The 19,095-nt window shown below is 56.3% G+C and overlaps 1 protein-coding gene and 1 long non-coding RNA gene across 3 annotated transcripts; one reads left to right on the top strand and one right to left on the bottom strand.

The window, feature by feature from the left end:
- Nucleotides 1-1,353: 1,353 nt before the first annotated feature.
- On the bottom strand, nucleotides 1,354-18,550 carry TNIP2 (TNFAIP3 interacting protein 2). Of its 2 annotated transcripts, XM_035294296.3 has the most exons (6): nucleotides 18,198-18,550; nucleotides 9,047-9,337; nucleotides 6,636-6,725; nucleotides 5,912-6,160; nucleotides 5,621-5,740; nucleotides 1,354-3,427 (listed from the first exon to the last, which is right to left on the bottom strand). In XM_035294296.3, exons 1-6 carry the CDS (start codon nucleotides 18,471-18,473, stop codon nucleotides 3,164-3,166), a joined length of 1,290 nt encoding a protein of 429 aa, XP_035150187.3. In that variant the 5' UTR covers nucleotides 18,474-18,550; the 3' UTR covers nucleotides 1,354-3,163. The 2 variants fall into 2 exon arrangements, with proteins under 2 accessions (XP_035150187.3, XP_035150188.3); XM_035294297.3 differs by lacking the exon at nucleotides 6,636-6,725.
- Nucleotides 9,333-16,553, top strand: LOC144581848 (uncharacterized). The gene is made up of 2 exons (XR_013533227.1): nucleotides 9,333-13,643; nucleotides 16,444-16,553. It is a non-coding gene; the product is annotated as an uncharacterized LOC144581848 (long non-coding RNA).
- Nucleotides 18,551-19,095: the final 545 nt, after the last annotated feature.

The following is a 19,095-nucleotide window of genomic DNA, read 5'->3' as shown; positions in this document are numbered from 1 at the left end:
GGAGGATTTTAATAATCAAGTGGGTAGGATGACCCGTTCTGTGGACACCACTCAGCCTCTCTCCCAGCCTCCCCCGTCATCGCCCAATGGGCCCATGAACAAAGTGGCCATGATGGCAGGGATGGAGGTTACGCATGGGCTCAGCAACATGGACCTCCACTCACCAAGGCTGACCTGGCACGGCCACTGCTGAGTGCCCAGTTTGCCAACAGCAGAGACCAATACTGAGCCCTCAGTATGGCACCATTCCTCAGGGTGATGAGCCAGCCACCTGGTGGCAGGTTGATTATACTGGACCGCTTCCATCATGGAAAGGGCAGAGGTTTGTCCTCACTGAAATAGACACTTACTCTGGATATGGGTTTGCCTATCCTGCACCCAGTGCTTCTGCCAAGACTACCATCCGTGGACTCAGGGAACGCCTCATCCGCCATCATGGTATTCCACACAGCATTGCCTCTGACCGAGGTGCTCATTTTACAGCGAAAGTGCAGCCGTGGGCTCACGCTCCTGGAATTCACTGCGCTTACCATGTTCCCCACCATCCCGAAGCATCTGGATAGAATGGTGGAATGGCCTTTGGAAGTCACAATTACAACGCCAACTAGGTGACAGTACTTTTCAGGGCTGGGGCACAGTTCTCCAGGAGACCGTGTATACTCTGAATCAGCATCCAATATATGATACTGTTTCTCCCATGCCCCGGATTCACGGGTCCAGGAATCAAGGGGTGGAAGTGGAAGTGGCACCACTCGCCATCACCCCTAGGGGCCCACTGGCAAAAGTTTTGCCTCCTCTTCCCACGACATTATGTTCTACTGGCCTAGAGGTCTTAGTTCCAGAGGGAGGAACGCTGCCACCAGGAGACACAATGGTTCCATTAAGCTGGAAGATTTCCACATGGACACTTTGGGCTCCTCCTTCCTTTAAGTCTACAGGCTAAGAAGGGGGTTACAGTGTTGGCCGGGGTGATCGACCCAGACTATCAAGATGAAATCAGTCTACTACCCCACAAGGGAGGCAGGGAAGAGTGTGCATGGAAGACAGGAGCTCCCTTAGGGCGCCTCAGCATTCCCGTGCCCTGTGATTAAGGCAATGGGACACTACGGCAGCCCAATCCAGGCAGGGCTACAGATGAGCCAGACCCTTCGGGAATGAAGGCTTGGGTGGCTCCACCAGGAAAATATCCACGACCTGCTGAGGTGCTTGCTGAAGGCAAAGGGAATACAGAATGGGTGGGAGAAGGGAGTCGTCAGTACCAGCTCCGACCATGTGACCAGCTGCAGAAACCAGGCCTGTAGTTGCCATGAGCATTTCCTGCTTTTGTTAAAAATGGTTGTGCACGTTTACACCTGTGCTAAAAAATCTTCCTTTTATTTCCTTTCTCCTGTGACATAAGATTGATTGACTTCACGACAGCATTTGGGTTGGGGATTGGTGCGTTTCTGGTTGTATGAAAGACGTTGTATTATGTTAGGTGTTAATTATGACCTCATTACTGTCTATTTGAAGACTGTGTATGAGCTCAGGAGATGTGTCTGGGTTCAGGCTGACAAGGGTGGACTCGTGGTGGTGAATACTGAGTACTGATCCCGGGCGTGTCTGTGAGGGTGTTGCCAAGAGATTCACACTTGAGTCAGGGGTTGGGAAGGCAGCCCCACCCTGAATCTGGTGGGCACCATCTCATCAGCTGCCAGCGCAGCTAGAAGATAAAGCAGGCAGAAAATCGTGAGAAGAGACGGGCCTGGCCTCCCAGCCGACACCTTCCTTGTGCCAGATGCTTCCCCCCTCGGACGTCGGACTCCACATTCTTCAGTTCCAGCCGACAGCTTCCTCGTGCCAGATGCTTCCCCCCTCGGACGTCGGACTCCACATTCTTCAGTTCCAGCCGACACCTTCCTCGTGCCAGATGCTTCCCCCCTCGGACGTCGGACTCCACATTCTTCAGTTCCAGCCGACAGCTTCCTCGTGCCAGATGCTTCCCCCCTCGGACGTCGGACTCCACATTCTTCAGTTCCAGCCGACAGCTTCCTCGTGCCAGATGCTTCCCCCCTCGGACGTCAGACTCCACATTCTTCAGTTCCAGCCGACACCTTCCTTGTGCCAGATGCTTCCCCCCTCGGACGTCGGACTCCACATTCTTCAGTTCCAGCCGACAGCTTCCTCGTGCCAGATGCTTCCCCCCTCGGATGTCGGACTCCACATTCTTCAGTTTTGGAACTGGGACTGGCTCTCCTTGCTCCTCAGCCTGCGAACGGGACCTTGTGATCGTGTAAGTTAATGAACTCCCCTTATATATATGAAGTGGACGGCTACAGCGCCACAGCCCCCTTCTAGGACATCCCTGAAGGTGAGCAGTGAATGGAAATCTTCACTTCTCTATATATTCCATGAGTCTGTCCCTCTAGAGAACCCTAACAGAGCCAGCCTCCCACTGGACCCCTTGTCTTGGCACCCTGGCATAAAGCAAACAGCAGGAGTATTGTTTTCCCATGCCAGCTGCTCTAATCCTGCTGGAAATACTGCTCAGTCCCTGCAACCCAGCGCCCAACACAAATTCTCAGAGCAGTCACAGTGGCAAGAACATCTATTATAAAAACAGGAGGATAAAATAAGTGCTTTAAGTTCTGGATATGCGACAAATGCTATTCGATGCTGTTTTGCAGTGTAGGCATGTGGCTCTGTGACGGTGGGTGGGCCCCTAGTGTGATGCACGGCCAGTGCTCCATGTGACAAACCTCCTGGTTCCAGGCAGAGAGGAGGCACCTTACCCGTAGAAGAGGATGGGGCTTCCACCCTGGGGACCGCACGAGTGGCTCCCACAGGCAGCCACCCCTTTCTGGCAAGCTGCGGCATTCCCAGGTGCAGGATGGGGGAGGGCTGGCACGCCAGCATCAGATCGCTCTGGCTTCAGCCTGATGGAGACATACGACTGGGACCTCCCTCCCATCTCCACCTCCAGCCTCTAGCCTCACTGGCAGTTCCCTGGGACCCAGCCTGTTCCACAGCCAAAGGGGGACCAGAGTGAATGATCACAGCACCCCACACATATTCTGGGGGTCTTGGATCTCAGTAGAGCCAACCCATGGCACCTGAGAGCACCTCCCTGTCCCTGAGGGCAGCTGTGCCGGGCCAGGGGCCGCAAGGACATGGTGAGTCTCAGTCACTGGCAGCACTCGGCCACATGCCTGAGGAGCTCTTCACCTTGCTCGTCACTGAAGCACTGGAGGCAGTGAGGGCACTGAAGGTCCCCCTGGCCTTTCTGCGCTGCACCAGGATGCCCATCCTCTGCAGGGGGTTCCAACTGCTGGGACCCAGTCCCAAGCCTCGAGCCACAGGGCACCATAAGCGCCACTGCATCGGTGGCCAAGTATTTGGCAGTTTTGCTCCCAGCGTGAGTCCGGCAGGCGTCTGGCTCTTGAGAATCCTGCAGAAAAGGCAAGGGTCTATTTACATGGGCTGTGCTGAAGGTCACAAAGCCGGCTCTCAGGTCCCAGCAGCTAGGGCTGCTGCATCTATCCCTGAATGGAACTGTAGTCCCTCACTTTGCTTCCTGCTGTACCCCAGAGCCCAGACAAAGGTGTGCTCAGTGAATGACTGCAGAGGTCACGCACACTCTCCCTCATGCTCAGGAAGAAACAGGCCCTAGCGGGATCCACTCCCCAGCTCTTTGGTGGAAGCCCTGTTCTGTCGGCCCCATCGGCCCCAGGAGACCCGACTGAGAAGGTGGCCCTGACGATGTGGCCCACATACCACTACAGCGTGGAGGTGGCAGAGCCCAGGATGGGGAGCTGGGCAAACAGTCCCAACCCCACTCTGCATCTCCTCTGTGGGGCTTGGGGGTGCTGAGCACTCTGGGGCCCAGGGAGTCCTTCAGTAGCAGCAAGAGGTGTCCCTGGCTTGGCCCCACCACTTGGCACAGCTTAGCACACGTTCTCCAAACGCCTGTCCTGAAGCACTGCAGCCTGCAGCCCTCACTGCTCGTCTGGGAACGCCATTCCAGCGGGCCTTGGGCTTCCACGTTCCGTCTGAATGTGGCTTTTCCCCAGTGGGACTACAGCTTATCACCCAAGCCTTCAGCACCATGTCCCCAGGTATGCCACCTAGGGACTGAGCAACACTCCAGGGGCCCCAGGCTACTGCTGAAAGGGACACAGAGGCCACTTGGTACAGTCTCCAGGCCCTACCAGAAATTTTACCCTTGGGGCTAAGAATCTGGGCCTGCAGGTCTGGAACCCGTTCCCCTGGTCTGAAATCTTTGAGAGGCTGCCTGAGCCCATCCTCACGATTGTACCATTAGTGACCCCTCAGTCCATATCATGGCTTCCTCAAATTCACGGAGCCCCGAAAACCCACAGGCAAAACCAAATCCCAGGAAAACCCACATGTAGTTCTGTAGCAAGATGTTTCCATTCCTGCCCAGGGGACATGCTGAAGAATCCCTGTCCCAGGCCTGCTGTCCCAGCGACTCAGGAGAATCTGAAATTGGGGGATGGGGAACCACCCAGATACACTCCATTCTATGATGCCAAGAAGGCTGCAGGGGCCGGCAAGGGCTTAAGGCAGGGCCTGCTGTGGCTGGTGAAGCCTCCAGCACCTCCCTGTCAGCCTGTGGACTTAAGCGGGGAAGACAGTCCCCCACCAGGTTCCTCCTCCGTCATGCACGACTACAAACGGCTGCCTGTGTCCAGCCCTTGGCTGCGAGCTTAGTCCCAGGGCGTGTTAGAAGAGGCGCCCACCATGACTCCCCTGTGCCCTTCGTGCAGAAGGAGAAGCAGAAGCCACAGAGGCCCAGTGGCTGCTCAGAACAGGGCAGTGGGGCTTGCCCTCAGCCCCAGGATCCCTGTCCACACCCTGCCACAAGGGGCAGCTCAGCTTGGCGTCCCAGCTCCCGCCCGGGGGGGCGTCGACTCTCAGGGCACCACTACCTTTCAGCCTGTGTCGGGGAGGAGGTCTCTGAGTGGGGCCCGGGCCAGACGTGTGTTAGATACTTGATGAGGAGCTAACAAACTTCGGGATTTTTGCAGAACACAAGTCAGTGAAGAGAAGGGAAGAGGCTGTGGGCCACACAGTGAGGAGCTCCATCACCTCCTACCCACAGCAGGCCTCCTCAAGGCATCCCCATGGCAGGAACAGCACTGAGCCCAGGGGTGGGGTGAGGGGCCTCTGGCCAGCAAGGCCCAGCTCCATGTGCCAGGCTGAGCTGGGGGAGGTTCCTGGATACCCAGGGCCATCATATCTCTGTGACAGGGTAAGCAGGGCTCCTGCCTCACAGACAGGACAGGACATGTATGGAGCTCACACTTTGAGGCCCGGGACACGCTCTCTGACTGCATGGCAGTGACGGACAGGCAGGCAGGACAGGCCCTGAGGACAGCCCCTCTGCTCACACAGGCCGCCATGCCAGCCTCCTCCACAACTAAACCCAGTGCGACAGGGAGGCTTTCCAGGACCATGCCCCAGGTGCTAGGCAAGATGGCTCTTCCCAGAGCAGGAAGAGCTCACCACCCTCATCACCAGCACATCAGGGCCTTGGCAGACACAGAAAGGCTCTAAATTCATGAGAAGAAAAACAAAAACAGCAAACCTAAGCAAGAAGAAAAATGCCCTGATACCTTACCTGTCTCCAGGACACCTGGTGCAGCAAAGAGGTGACTTTTTCCTCCAGTTCCTGAATCCGACTTTGGGCCCGTTCCCGATCAGCCCTTTCTGACATGAAGTCATCCTTGTAAGCTAGAATCTGAAGAGAGCCAAGACACACATTCCTGCTCAAGGAAGGAGGAGTCTCCACCAGGCTTCTCCCCCCACCATGACCACCGCCCACTCAGGGCCACCAAGCCTTCAGCCCAGCCTGTCCCATGATTTTGGACATCAGCTGGTCAGTGCCATCCCGAGCCCGGGGGACAGACACCTGCTGCTCCAGCATCTGCACCCGCTCCAGTGCAGCGTCCCGGGCCATCCTCGAGGTCGCCAGCTCCTGCTTCACTTCTGTGCAGCTGTTTATCCTTTCTTCCAACTGTCTGTTGAGCCGGGAGATCTCCTTCCTCATCAGCTCAGGCTCACGGGGGATCTGCAGCCCCCTGAGCTGGGCATGGAGCCCCCTCACATATTCGTCCCTGCTGGCGTCGTAGCGCTGCCACTTGGCATTGAGGTCTTCAACCTGCGGAGGTGGAGCAGGGCAGCTGACAGCGCTGCTCAGGCCGGCGCCCAGTGTGGCCTATTTCCTAGCAGGGATTCGCAGAGCGAGTTTCCTCTGAAATGGAAGCTCCCCTCCCTGTTCTGTAGACAGCAGACACTCAGCCCACTAGAGAATCCTGAGGCACTGGGACGACGCCCGTACGCTACCGCAGAAACAGACGTGGGCACGGTGCGACTTTTCCGTTAGAGAAGGTGCCTCCTGCGGGCGACTCCCGCATTTCCTTCACTGACGCGTGAGTTCATTTTAGGGGGACAGAGATGGACAGAACACGTCCTGTACATCATTGTAGGCAAAAAAAAGTACAGTCTCTAGGGATTGTGTGTGTGAAGCCATCGTGGCCAGAAGGTGGGGCGACCTCTGGCATCAGCCGAGGAAAGAGCCCTCACTCAGTTCCAAGGCACGTGTCCCTCCCAAACGAAACGGGAAAGACACTCACGTGAGTCACCTTCTGTTTTAGCAGTCGGTTTTCTTCCTGTAACTTTTCAATAACACTCTGGACGGAGGTGGGCCCACCTGTATGTTCTGACTGCATGAGGAAGGGACAGAGAGAAGACGCACTATCACACACAGCAAGGCGGGAGAAAGCTAGACCCAGAGACTAAGGCCACAGCGTCTCACTGCATCCCCCAGTGCAGTGGGTAGTGATCGTTCATTTGGCGGAGCAGCACAAGGGGACAAGGGACTACCTCCTCCCTGCCCAGGCCCACCCCACCAGGACCAGGCCACGTCACCTGTGACACTGTCCTCATCCCTGTGACACTGTCCTCATCCCTGTGACACCATCCTCGTCCCTGTGACACCGTCCTCTCGTCCCTGTGACACAGTCCTCGTCCCTGTGACACTGTCCTCATCCCAACCTACCTACCAGTTTCAGCTGTTTGTCTTTTATTATTTTTTTAGACGGGGTTTCACCATGTTGGTCAGGCTGGTTTCGAACTCCCTACCTCAGGTGATCCGCCTGCCTCGGCCTCCAAAGTGCTTGGATTACAGGCATGAGCCACCACGCCCGGCCAGCTATTTGTCTTTTAAATATTTGGAATGTAAATATTCTAAAGCCATAATGTCTACAGGGGTTGGCACACCAGACACAGCAGAGTCTTCTCATTGCCAGACATTTGCCATCATCACAGACAGCAGGGAAGGCAGGAAGCTGAACCTCACTGTAAACCAGACTCTCCAGCGAGGGGGCCCCAGCCGCCCAGGGTGGGCCTGGCCACGCACCCGGCTGACAGTGTCCTGCCTGCAGACAGTCAGGTTCAACCAGGGGACTCTGGACCCAGCAATCTAACCTCTGCCCCATGCAGGGTCAGGAGATTCAGTCACGGAAGCCACGACCCAAACCGAGACCCACTAACCACCACAGCGCTAAGTGGAAAGTCTCATGAAGCCCATGTGTGCCCTAGAATTCCTACTACGTCTCAGTGATGTCATGTTTGAGATTTCCCTGAATGACAAAGGAAGTACGTGTCCTAACCCGGCCTACACTGGGAAGCCCCGGTGACTCAGCTGAGCTCAGACTGAGAAGTGACACTTCTTTAGAGACTGTGCTGAGGGCCCACCCTGCCACCCGCCCCACACTCCCCTCAGGCTGAGCCCTGTATGTGGCTCCTTTCAAATCCCCAGAGGGAAGTGACACGGTGACTCAAAATCAGACAGAACACCCTGCCTCCGCCCAGACGGCACTTTTCCTCTGGCTTCCGAACGCAGCTGTGTCCTCTCTGAGGTCCCTGTCTGGAATCCACCCAGCCGAGGCGGGCAGTTCTCGGACCAGGCTTCTCCCCGCTGGCCGCTTCAGTGAAGCTGCTGATGGGGATGGGACATCCTGTCTTCCCAGAGCATCCCAGAGCGTGCTTCCGCATGAACCTTGGTGCTGCCTCAGAGAACTGCCTAGAAAGGCCCCGGGCAACAGGCCCTGTGCCCTGTAGTGAGTGCAATGCGGCCTCAGTCCGGGTGAGATGTGCACGGGGTGCCTCCACTTCCCTGCCTGCCACACAGACCCACCACAACCACCAGCAAGATGGAGGGTGGCTGGCTCGCAGTGGCCCCGACGCACTCGGCACACAGAGGCCTTGGGCTCATGGCTCCCCTACCCATCCACCTAGGAGCTCCCTCGTTTCTCCTGATGCTGGAACTCCCGCAGTCCCTCTCTCCCACTGGACCCACACAGAGCTACCGCCCAGACCCGGCCCCTCCTGGGGTCCAGTGAACCCTTCTCTGGCCCTCACTGTCACTTGGCGCTGCTGTGCCCTGGTCCTGGCTTTGATGAGGAGGCGGCTGCGGCCCTGAGCCAGGCCTCCAAGCTGGTGGGAGACTGTGCTGTTGGCAAGGACATGCCTAACGCCAGCTTTGGAGATGGCGGCTCTGGCTGTGCCTGGACCCACGCAGACACGCTGAGCCTGCAGAAGGCGGGTACTCAGTCCTTCCGGGAGTTTTGGGTGTGGAACTTGGAGGCACTCCTGGTCCCCAGCAGTATACCTGGCTGTGCTTCAGTGTCCTCGGATGAGGAGGAGCTGACTGCACTCCCGGGCAGCTCTGCCACCCCCAACTCTTCCTCCTCACCCTCAGCTGAGGCACGTGAAACCCAAGTGCCACCACCCGCCGTGGCGCAGGTCCAGCTACAGGCCTGCTGTGGGGCAGAGGTGGCTGCCTGCTTTCCTATCCCATCTTGCACATTCCATTATTTTAAAAGAAACCCTTGGATGAGCGAGTTTTGCCGTGTCAGCCGAGTCTCGTTACTGAGAACACAGGAGGGCTCTGGGGCGCCTCCGACCCCTGTGATCAGGAGCCTGTGGGCGATGGCTCCAGCGCACAGGCTCTTCACCACAACTCGCTTGCACCGCGGCCTACCTCGTCAGGACTTCTCTCCGCCATGCTCCTCTGTGCATGCTGTCGCTCTTCCAGACACTTGGCCAGATGCTGACACATGTGGGCGGTGGCGGTCAGCGTCCTCCGCAGCTGATGGGTCTCGTTGGCCAAGGAGCGGCACAGAACGTCACTGGCGGCCCGGGCCTGCTCCCCCTCCGCCAGGCTCCTCCGCAGGAGGACGACCTCCTTCTCTCGCTCGTGCTGTGGCTGGCTCAGCAGCTGCTGCATCTCCCTCTCCTTTTCTTCCAGTCGCTCAGTCAGCCTCTCAATTTCCTAAGTGGAGGATTTAAAAGCACAGTTTACTGAATTAAAAGAACCAGTGTCAAGAGCAAATGTTCAGAAAGCAAAAGGAAACCTGGCATGGACGCCCTATCACTAGGCAACAAACACTCATTCACAAGTCAGACACTGGAACTAACAGTTAACTCTGGAGTTTTTTGGCTACAACGTTCTATTCTAAAACTTCATCTTAAAGTCTTTTTTTTTTGAGACCGCCTCATCCCGTTGCCCAGGCTGGAGACCAGTACAACATTCACCTCCCGAGTCCAAGCAGGTCTCCTGCCTCAGCCTCCCGAGTGGCCGGGACTGCAGGCGTGCGCCAACACGCCCGGCTAATTTTTGTATTTTTAGCAGAGATGGGGTTCCACCATGTTGGCCAGGCTAGTCTCGAACTCCTGACCTCAGGTGATCTGCCTGCCTCAGCCTCCCAACATGTTGGGATTACAGGTGTGAGCCACCACACCAGACCTTTTTCTTTTTCTTTTCTTTAAGGCAGGGTCTTAGTGTCACCCAGGCTAGAGTGCAGTAGCACAACTGTGGCTCACTGCAGCCCTGACCTCCCCAGGCTCAAGTGATTCTCCATCCTAACCTGAGCAGCTGGGACTATAGGCCATGTGCCACCGTGCCTGGCTAACTTTGGTATTTTGTAGAGTCAGGGTTTTGCTGTGATGCTCAGGCTGGTCTCGAACTCCTGGGCTCAAGCAATCCGCCCGCCTTGGCTTCCCAATGTGCTGGGATTACAGCCATGAGCCACCATGCCCTGCCAAATTCTATTTTCACAAGCAAGTTCATAATTTTAGATTTCATAACATCAAAATGTTTTTTTGAGATGAGGGTCTCGCTATAGCCCAGGCTGGTCTTAAACTCCTGGGCTCAGGCAATCCTCCCACCTCAGCCTCCTGAATAGCTGGGACTACAGGCTCAAGCCACCATACCCAGTGATCATGAAATTATCAAAGTGGCAATTCCAAGCACTTTTTTGATAGGAAGGGTAGAAACTTTACTGTAGTGGGTACTCCAAAAAGATGCCCACAGTGGAACCCCCAGGATCTGGGAATGGAGCCTTATCTAGAGATAGGGTATCTGCAGGTGTAATTAGCTAAGCTGAAGACAAACCAGACTCGGATGGGACTGGTGTCCTCATTAAAAGATCACATCTGGACAGACGCACAGAGAGAAGAAGGCCATATGACAACGAAGATATGAGTGATTTCCTGTGGATACAGGCCAGGGAACACCAAGGCTTGCCGGCTGCCACAGGAACGTCAGAGGGGCAAGAAAGGGTCCTTCCCCAGCACCTTCAGAGAGCCAGTGCCATGGATTTCGGCTTCTGGCCAACATAACTGTGAAAGATTACATTTCTGTGGCTTGAAGTCCCCCAGTCTGTGGCACTTTCTTACAGCAGCTCTAGGAAATTGACACACCCAACCCTAATTACTTCTTAAAGAATTGAAAGGCTGGAATGCAGTGGCTTACATCTGTAATCCAACACTTTGGGAGGCTAAGGCGGGCAGATCACGAGGCCAGGAGATTGAGACCATCTGGCCAACACAGTGAAACGCTGTTTCTACTAAAAACACAAAAAAATTAGCCGGGCGTGGTGGCGCACGCCTGTAGTCCCAGCTACTCGGTAGGCTGAGGCAGGAGAATCGCTTGATCCCAGGAGGCGGAGGTTGCAGTGAGCCAAGATTGCACCACAGCACTCCAGCCTGGGCCACAGAGTGAGACCCGTCCCAAATAATAATAATAATAAAGAATTCAAATGGTTCTTAGAATGACGTTTCTTTTTTTGAGTCAGGGTCTTGCCCTGTCGCCCAGGCTGGAGTGCAGTGGTGCCATCATGGCTCACTGCAGCCTCCACTGCCCAGGCTCAAGTGAGCCTCTTGCCTCAGCCCCCTAAGTAGCTGGACTCTGAGTGCATGCCACTGTGCCCGACTAATTTTTGTCTTTTTTGTAGAGACAAGGTTTCACCGTGTTGCCCAGGCCGGTCCTGGACTGAGTGATCCGCCTGCCTCAACCTCCCAAAGTACTGGGATTACAGGCATGAACCATCACATCCGACCTGACAATTCTAATACCTGGCCTTAAATTTGTGCTTTTCTATTTCCGAAGAATCTTCCAAAATTAACAGTCTATGAGGGAAGTGAAGCAGGCTCAACTAGTCCATCCCACACGTGAAGAAACAGTTTCAGAAAAGCCAGGGAGGAGCCTAAGCTCTCCTCCAGAAGTGGCAGCAGAAGGGTCCAGCCTCTGTCGCTAGGACTTGAGGTGAGAAGGGACAGACCAGGAACCTAGAACGCTCTCATGACAACAGAACAAAATACTAAGCTATATTACTACAGGAACCCTGATGATTATTTTTCTTGTTTTTATTGATTGATTTTTAAAGACAGGGTGTCTCTTTGACACCGAGGCTGTGCTCTAGCCTGGGTGGCACTGAGACCCTTCTCAGGGATAAAGGACTTCAGGCAAAAGACCCGATTTGTTTTTTTTAAATAGAGACAGGGCCTCACTATGTTGCCCAGGCTGGTCTTGAACTCCTAACCTCAAGCAGTCCTCCTCCTGCCTCAGCAGGAGTCACGGTGCCCACGTAAAATGTGATTTCAGAGCCTCCTTCCTGCAGTGGTCAAATGCAGACAGTAAGAGAAACAAACGATCTGTTCCGTGTCCGTGGCTCCTGTATCCCATGGGCGTGGCGCTCTCTTGCCTCCAAACCCTCGTACCCGACACTGAGCCCAGCCCCCCACAGATGCCCAGTAAATGAGAGTAAGACTGGGCCATACAGACACATCAGAACCTGGGCTCTAGTGCGACCCATGGGGGCAGCCCAGCCCTGCAAAGGTCTGCCCCACTCATCTCCTCTCAACAGCAGGAGGGCCCCAAGACCCCTCCAGCCCCTGGGCTTTTGGCATTTGTTGCTGGCTCTGAAGTTGCGGAGGTTTGTGCTGGTTTGTCTGCCCGAGTGCCGCGTCCAGTTACTAACAGTTCTTAGGACACAACAGCACCTCGGCCACTGTGGTCAGAAAGCAAGGTGTGTGCTGGGTTGTGGCTTTACACTCATGGCTGCAACGACAGACTAGTCAGCGACTGGGCTGACATATCTCACAAAAGCCTGTCGCTGGGACCCACAACCCACAGCCCCATGCTCAGAGCACAAAAGTGTAAAGAGCTCTATTAATAGTCTTGTGGGTCGGCCTTAAAAATAAGAGGCACAGGCCGGGCGGGGTAGCTCACGCCTGTAATCCCAGCACTTTGGGAGGCTGAGGCCAGTGGATCACCTGAGGTCAGGAGTTCAATACCAGCCTGGCCAACATGGAGAAACCCCGTCTCTACTAAAAAAAAAAAAAAAAAAAAAAAAGAGCCGGACTTGGTGGCGTGCACCTGTAATCCCAGCTACTCGGGAGGCTGAGGCTGGAGAATCTGTTGAACCTGAGAGGCAGAGGTTGCAGTGAGCTGAGAATGTGCCATTGTACTCCAGCCTGGGCAGCTGAGTAAGATTCCGTCTCAAAAAAAAGAAAAAAGGGCACAGTGGTCTCTTGGCCTACAAGGTGCTGTAACCAAGTACCACAAACTTGGTGGCTTAAACAGCAGAAACACATTCTCTCACAGTTCCGGAAGCCGGAAGTCCAAAGCGCAGGTGTCAGCAGGGCCTTGCCCCTCCCAGGAATCTAGGAAAGAATCCTTGTCTTTTCCACCTCTGGTAGTGGCCAGCATTCTGTGGCTGGCGAAACACATCCCCCAATTTCTGCCTCTGTCTTCACGTGGCCTTGATTATACACTGCGGATGTAATAACTGAAAATCAGTCTGCACTGTCACCGCAGTGAACCTGGGACCTATAGGTGATAAACCTCTCCATTCTTCCACAGGTCCTGTGATTGACCTCAGATCGAAGGAGGTGGATTAGTGACTGGTACCCTTCTAATAGTTGCCCACATGAATCCAGTATGACCTCATTTTCATTTATTACATCTGCAAAGCCTCTATTTCCAAATCAGGTCAACATTCACAAGCCACAGGTGGACAAGAATTCTGGGGACATGCATTAGCCCAGTACAGCCCCTTTTCTCCTGCTTCCCAGGCAGCCCTTACAGAGTGCCCAGGTGGAGGCTACAGCCCAGCTCACAGCTGCTCCTATAGGTGCTGGAGGCGATGGAACTATGAGAGGACAGGAGCAAACAGAAATTATACGGCCAGTTCACCGAGTCCTGACGGCATGTACCAAGCAGTTAAGATGTGCCCTGTGGACGCAGTGATGAGGGAGCAAGACTCTTCCTCTCTGGAGGGGGAGCAAGGCGAAGGGTAAGGACAGCCGGGCACAGAGGGTCACGCCTGTAATCCCAGCACTTTGGGAGGCTGAAGTGGGCAGACCACCTGAGGTCAGGAGTTCTAGACCAGCCTAGCCAACATGATGAAACACTGTTTCTATTAAAAATACAACAATTGGCCGGGCGCGGTGGCTCAAGCCTGTAATCCCAGCACTTTGGGAGGCCGAGGCAGGTGAATCACGAGGTCAAGAGATCGAGACCATCCGGGTCAACATGGTGAAACCCTGTCTCTACTAAAAATACAAAAAATTAGCTGGGCGTGGTGGCACATGCCTGTAATCCCAGCTACTCAGGAGGCTGAGGCAGGAGAATTGCCTGAACCCAGGAGGCGGAGGTTGCGGTGAGCTGAGATCGCACCATTGCACTCCAGCCTGGGCAACAGAGAGACTCTGTTTAAAAAAAACAAAAAACCAAAAAACCCCCGCAGCCTATTGTACAGGGTGTACCCCATGCCTCTCCATAAACAGTGTGGCAGAAAGATAAGCTGGAAGAGGCTGAACGTGGGGGCCCAAGCTTGTATTCCCAGCATTTTGGGAGGCCAAGGCAGAAGGATCACTTGAGCCCAAGGATCAGAAAGAGGAGAGGAGGGGAAAGAAGAGAGAAGAGAAGAAACAAGGAAGGAAAGAAAGAAACAGAAGACAGCCAAGAAAGCAAACAAAGCAAAGCTAAGTTAAGCTGGAAGGGAGAGCGGCTGACACGCCAGGGCCAGGCGAAGCCTGTGGAGCCGGTCCCCAGAGTGGTGACGCGAGGAACAGGCTGCACAGTGAGCTGGTGCCGTTATTCCAGAAAGCATTCACTGGAGGGGCTTTGCAGTTTCCCGCTCAGGCCTTGCGTTACAGACGAGGTAAGGTCTCACGTCCAACTGTGGCTGTGGTGAGGACCACAATTCGCTGGCCTGATCTTGCCCCACCACACACTGACCACAGCTTGGTCCTAGAGGCACTGGTCAGCTCCTCCACACCTTGAGCCTCAGCATTCTCTCTGGGAGCCCTCAGTCCCTGCTGGTCCAAGGTCCCTGCTCCTAATGGGCTCTCCGACACGGCCACAGGTAAGCACAGCCCCCCGACAGCTTGCTTCCTCCCATGGCTTTAACTCTGCGCTGCACCTCAGTGAACCTAGCGCCTCTCCATTCTTCCACAGGTCTGTGACCTCAGACTGAATGATGGGAGGAGCAATATGTAATTGTATAAGATACCAGACAAGGCCAGGCACAGTGGCTCATGCCTATCTCAGCACTTTGGGAGGTTTGAGGCAGGAGGATTGCTGGAGGCCAGGAGTTGGAAACCAGCCTGGGCAACATGATGAGACCCCCCATCTCTACAAAAACTTAAAAAGTTAGGCAGGTGTGGTGGCTCACAGTCCCGTGGAGGGCTCTCGGGAGGCTGTGTCGGGAGGACTGCTTGAGCGCAGGAGTTCAAGGTTACAGTGAGCTATGATGGCGCCACCGCATTCCAGCCTAGGTGGCAGTGTCACAGAGCAAGACTTTGTCTCTTAAAAAACTAAACTAAATCATTAAAATGTTCCTTAAATAATTAAAAGCCCCACCCTAGGCATGGTGGTCCATGCCTGTAATCCCAGCACTTTGGGAGGTCAAGGCAGGAGAATCACTTGAAGCCAGGAGTTCTAGACCAGCCTGGACGACACAGCAAGATCCTGTCTCTGAAAAAAAATAAATTGGCCAGGTGTGATGGCACACTCCTGGGGTCCCAGCTCTATGGAAGGCTGGGTCAGGAGGATCAATTGAGCCCAGAAGGTTGAGGCCGCATTGAGCAGCGTTTGTGCCACTCCTGCCTTGGTGACAGAGACCCTGTCTCAAAAAAATAAAATAAAAATAAAAATCCCAAAACAAAAACCTACATGCTTACATGTTGGGAAGACCGGACCAGGACCAGTCATGCTGGACCACAGACCTAACTCTATCTGAGGCTACCAGGCAGCTGCGATAAGCTGTTTGGTCAGTGGCCAGATACACGGGACACGGGGGACGCATGTGAGCTGAACACCAATGGCCACCAGACTGCTCTGGGCGTGAGGCCCTGCATCCTCTAACTGTCCCACCAACGTTCTGGGGATGAGTGCAGAGTGTCCCTCCGGGTCCTTGGTCTGTACTCCTCTGTGGCTCCTGGTGTCCACAACATCAAAACCTGTTGGTGCAGACCAGGTGAGCTCTAAACTTCCCTCTGCTCTAGTCAGGATCTGCCTTCCAGAATGAGGGAGAGAGTGGAGAAGGGGAGTCATCTGTCTGCTGAAAGTACTTTAAATGATGTAGATACTGACAACCTAACATTAAGTAGAACTGGCTGGGCGTGGTGGCTCAAGCCTGTAATCCCACCACTTTGGGAGGCCGAGGCGGGTAGATCACGAGGTCAAGAGATGGAGACCATCCTGGTCAACGTGGTGAAACCCCGTCTCTACTAAAAATACAAAAAAATTAGCTGGGCATGGTGGCGCGTGCCTGTAATCCCAGCTACTCGGGAGGCTGAGGCAGGAGAACTGCTTGAACCCATAAGGCGGAGGTTGCGTTGAGCCAAGATCGCACCATTGCACTCCAGCCTGGGTAACAACAGCGAAACTCTATCTAAAAAAAAAAAAAAAAATTAAGTAGAACTGCATACACAGCACGAGTGCAACCATGCCAAACGGGCACACACCCTACGCGCAGAGGAAAAGCAGGAAGAAGGATGCCAAGAGGTTAACATTAATCACCTGCACCATGGGGTTACTGGCTGTTTGTTTTTCAGATATTCAAAATTGCTTTCTTTTTCTAAAATCAGGCGGCGGGGGCAACCCTGGAAACAGAAGCTGTCCTCTGCAGGCTCAGTCTCCTTCCTGGGAAACCAGGGTAACAGCCATGAATCAAACGGAATAAAAATGCCAGAGTGCACCCAAATGTTTCAGATCCTTGCAGGTAGTCACACACAGACTGTCGCTCATGCTGCTGCTCTGGTGCTTCCGGACATAAACATCACTGACGAGGACAGAGAAGAAATCTAGGATTTGCGTCTATTTTTAATTTAATTTTTTCAGACGCGGTCTCACTCTGTCACCCAGGTTGGAGTGCAGAGGTGCCCTCATGGCTCAATGCAACCTCCGCCTCCCAGGCTCGAGTGATCCTCCCCTCAGCCTCTCTAGTGGCTGGGAGCACAGGCACACACCACCGTGCCCGGCTAATTTTTTGTAATTTTTGTAGAGACAGGGTTTTGCCACGTCGCTCAGGCTTGTCTCGAACTCCTGAGCTCAGGCAATCTACCCGCTTTGCCTCCCAAAGTGCTGGGATTACAGGTGTGAGCCACTGTGCCCAGCCTGGCGCTAGTGTTCATGATCAGACACAGGGGCCGCACTTGCCATTGTTCCCAGCATAGAGTTGAAGTGCCCCTAGTGAAAGACACAGGCATGGGTGAGGGCTGGAAGAGACTCTAGAACAACGCGAGTATACTGATCTTGGACCCAAGACAGACGCGCGCACACACACACACACACACACCACACACACAGCATACACACCCCTCAGAATGTGTTCCCACACATGCATCTCAAAACACCGGTAAGAACCAACCTGAACACACACTATACACACACACGAAGAATTGCACCAACCCCCTCCTCAGAATCCAGTGTCTCCTCACCACCCCACCCAGAACCCAGTGCCCTCCCAGCCCCCCAGGATCCAGCCTTTCCTTATCCCCTTCAGAACCCTGTACCCTCACACCCCAGGACAGAGCCTCCTCACCTTCTCCAGGATTTGGTGCCCCCCTCAAACCTCCCAGGACCCAGCACTCCTTCACCCTCCAGGACCAAGCACACCTCAGCCTGTGGTGTCCCCTTACCCCCCTCAGGACCTGGTGCCCTCTCTCCCCTAGGACCCAGAATCCCCTCAACCACCAGGACCTGTTGCCCTATCACTCCCAGGATCCAGCACCCCCTCACTCCCTAGGACCCAGAACTTCCTCCCCTACCAGGGCCTCCCACCCACTGTGGCTGCCTCACCCACCAGGGCCCCACCCACCAGGGCCCTTCCACCTGCAGGGTGGAGAACTCACCCAGGACCCAGAGCCCCCTCAACCCCCAGGACCCGGTTCCCCCTCAAGCCCCAGCACCCGGTTCCCCCTTAACCCCCAGGACCCAGTGCCAGCCTGAACATGGTGAAACCCCATCTCTACTAATAATACAAAAATATTAGCCAGGTGTAGTGGCGGGTGCCTGTAATCCCAGCTACTTGGGAGGCTGAGGCACCCGTTGCCCCCTCAACCCCCAGGACCCGGTGTCCCCTCAACCCCCAGGACCCGGTTCTCCCTCAAGCCCCAGCACCTGGTACCCCTCAACCCCTCACTCCCCAGGGCCCCTCACACCCCAGAACCCAGTGTCTCCTCACCCCCAGCACCTGGTGCTCCCTCAAGCCCTTGAATCCGGGGTCCCCTCACCCACCCAGGACCCGGCACTCCCTCACCTCCCAGAGACCCCTCACCCCCAGGACCCGGCCGCCACACGCACTCTCGCGCCCGCAACCCCCCCGGTGCCCGCTCTGCACCTGGCGCATCTGGGCCTCTGCGGCGCCGCCCTCCTGCCGCCGCAGCTGCTCCCGGAAGCGCGACACCTGCTCCAGCAGCGCATCCACCAGGGACGGCGCGGCGTCCCCCTCCAGCGCGGCAAGGCGGGCGCGAAGGCGCGCGATGAGGGCGTCGCGGGCGGCCAGCTGGTCCTGCAGGCGCCGCAGCCGCTGCCCCGCCTCGTGGTACAGGCCGCAGAGCGTGGCGGCTGCGCGCGGGCCCCCCTCCCATCCGCCCGAACCCGGGTCCCCAGACATGGCTGTGGGCCTGCCCAGGAGGCCGCGCGGCCGCCGGCAACTTCCGCGCCCAGGCCCAGCCGACTGCTGTCCTTCCCGGAACTTTCCCCGGTGCTCCCCGCCCACCCCCGACAGCCCGGCCCCGCCCTCCCCCGTGCAGCCCCGCCCTCCCCCGTGCAGCCCCGCCCTCCCCCGTGCAGCCCCGCCCCACGGTAGCCCGCCCGGCCCCGCCCCGCCCACCGCCGACAGCCCGGCCCCGCCCCCCCCCGTGCAGCCCCGCCCCACTGTAGCCCTCCCGGCCCCGCCCCGCCCACCGCCGACAGCCCGGCCCCGCCCTCCCCCGTGCAGCCCCGCCCTCCCCCGTGCAGCCCCGCCCTCCCCCGTGCAGCCCCGCCCCACGGTAGCCCGCCCGGCCCCGCCCCGCCCACCGCCGACAGCCCGGCCCCGCCCTCCCCCGACAGCCCAGCCCCGCCCCACGGTAGCCCTCCCGGCCCCGCCCCGCCCACCGCCGACAGCCCCGCCCCACGGTAGCCCGCTCGGCCCCGCCCCGCCCACCGCCGACAGCCCCGCCCCGCCCTCCCCACGCAGCCGCGCCCCACGGCAGCCCGCCCCACCCCTTCTCGCCCGGCCCCGACTCGCCCAC

Source organism: Callithrix jacchus, chromosome 3, assembly GCF_049354715.1.
Source record: "Callithrix jacchus isolate 240 chromosome 3, calJac240_pri, whole genome shotgun sequence".
Lineage (NCBI taxonomy): Eukaryota > Metazoa > Chordata > Mammalia > Primates > Cebidae > Callithrix > Callithrix jacchus.
The sequence above is the reverse complement of the archived record's forward strand: the minus strand, read 5'-3'. Positions and strand labels throughout refer to the sequence as shown.

What these genes read in the sequence shown, in the direction of transcription:
- TNIP2 (XM_035294296.3), bottom strand. Translation starts at nt 18,473, where the DNA reads ATGTCTGGGGACCCGGGTTCGGGCGGATGGGAGGGGGGCCCGCGCGCA. An exon ending in CGGAGAGAAGTCCTGACGAG is followed by an intron (nt 6,726 to 9,046) that starts GTAGGCCGCGGT and finishes TTCCTCATGCAG; the next exon opens with TCAGAACATACAGGTGGGCC. An exon ending in TAAAACAGAAGGTGACTCAC is followed by an intron (nt 6,161 to 6,635) that starts GTGAGTGTCTTT and finishes CCACCTCCGCAG; the next exon opens with GTTGAAGACCTCAATGCCAA.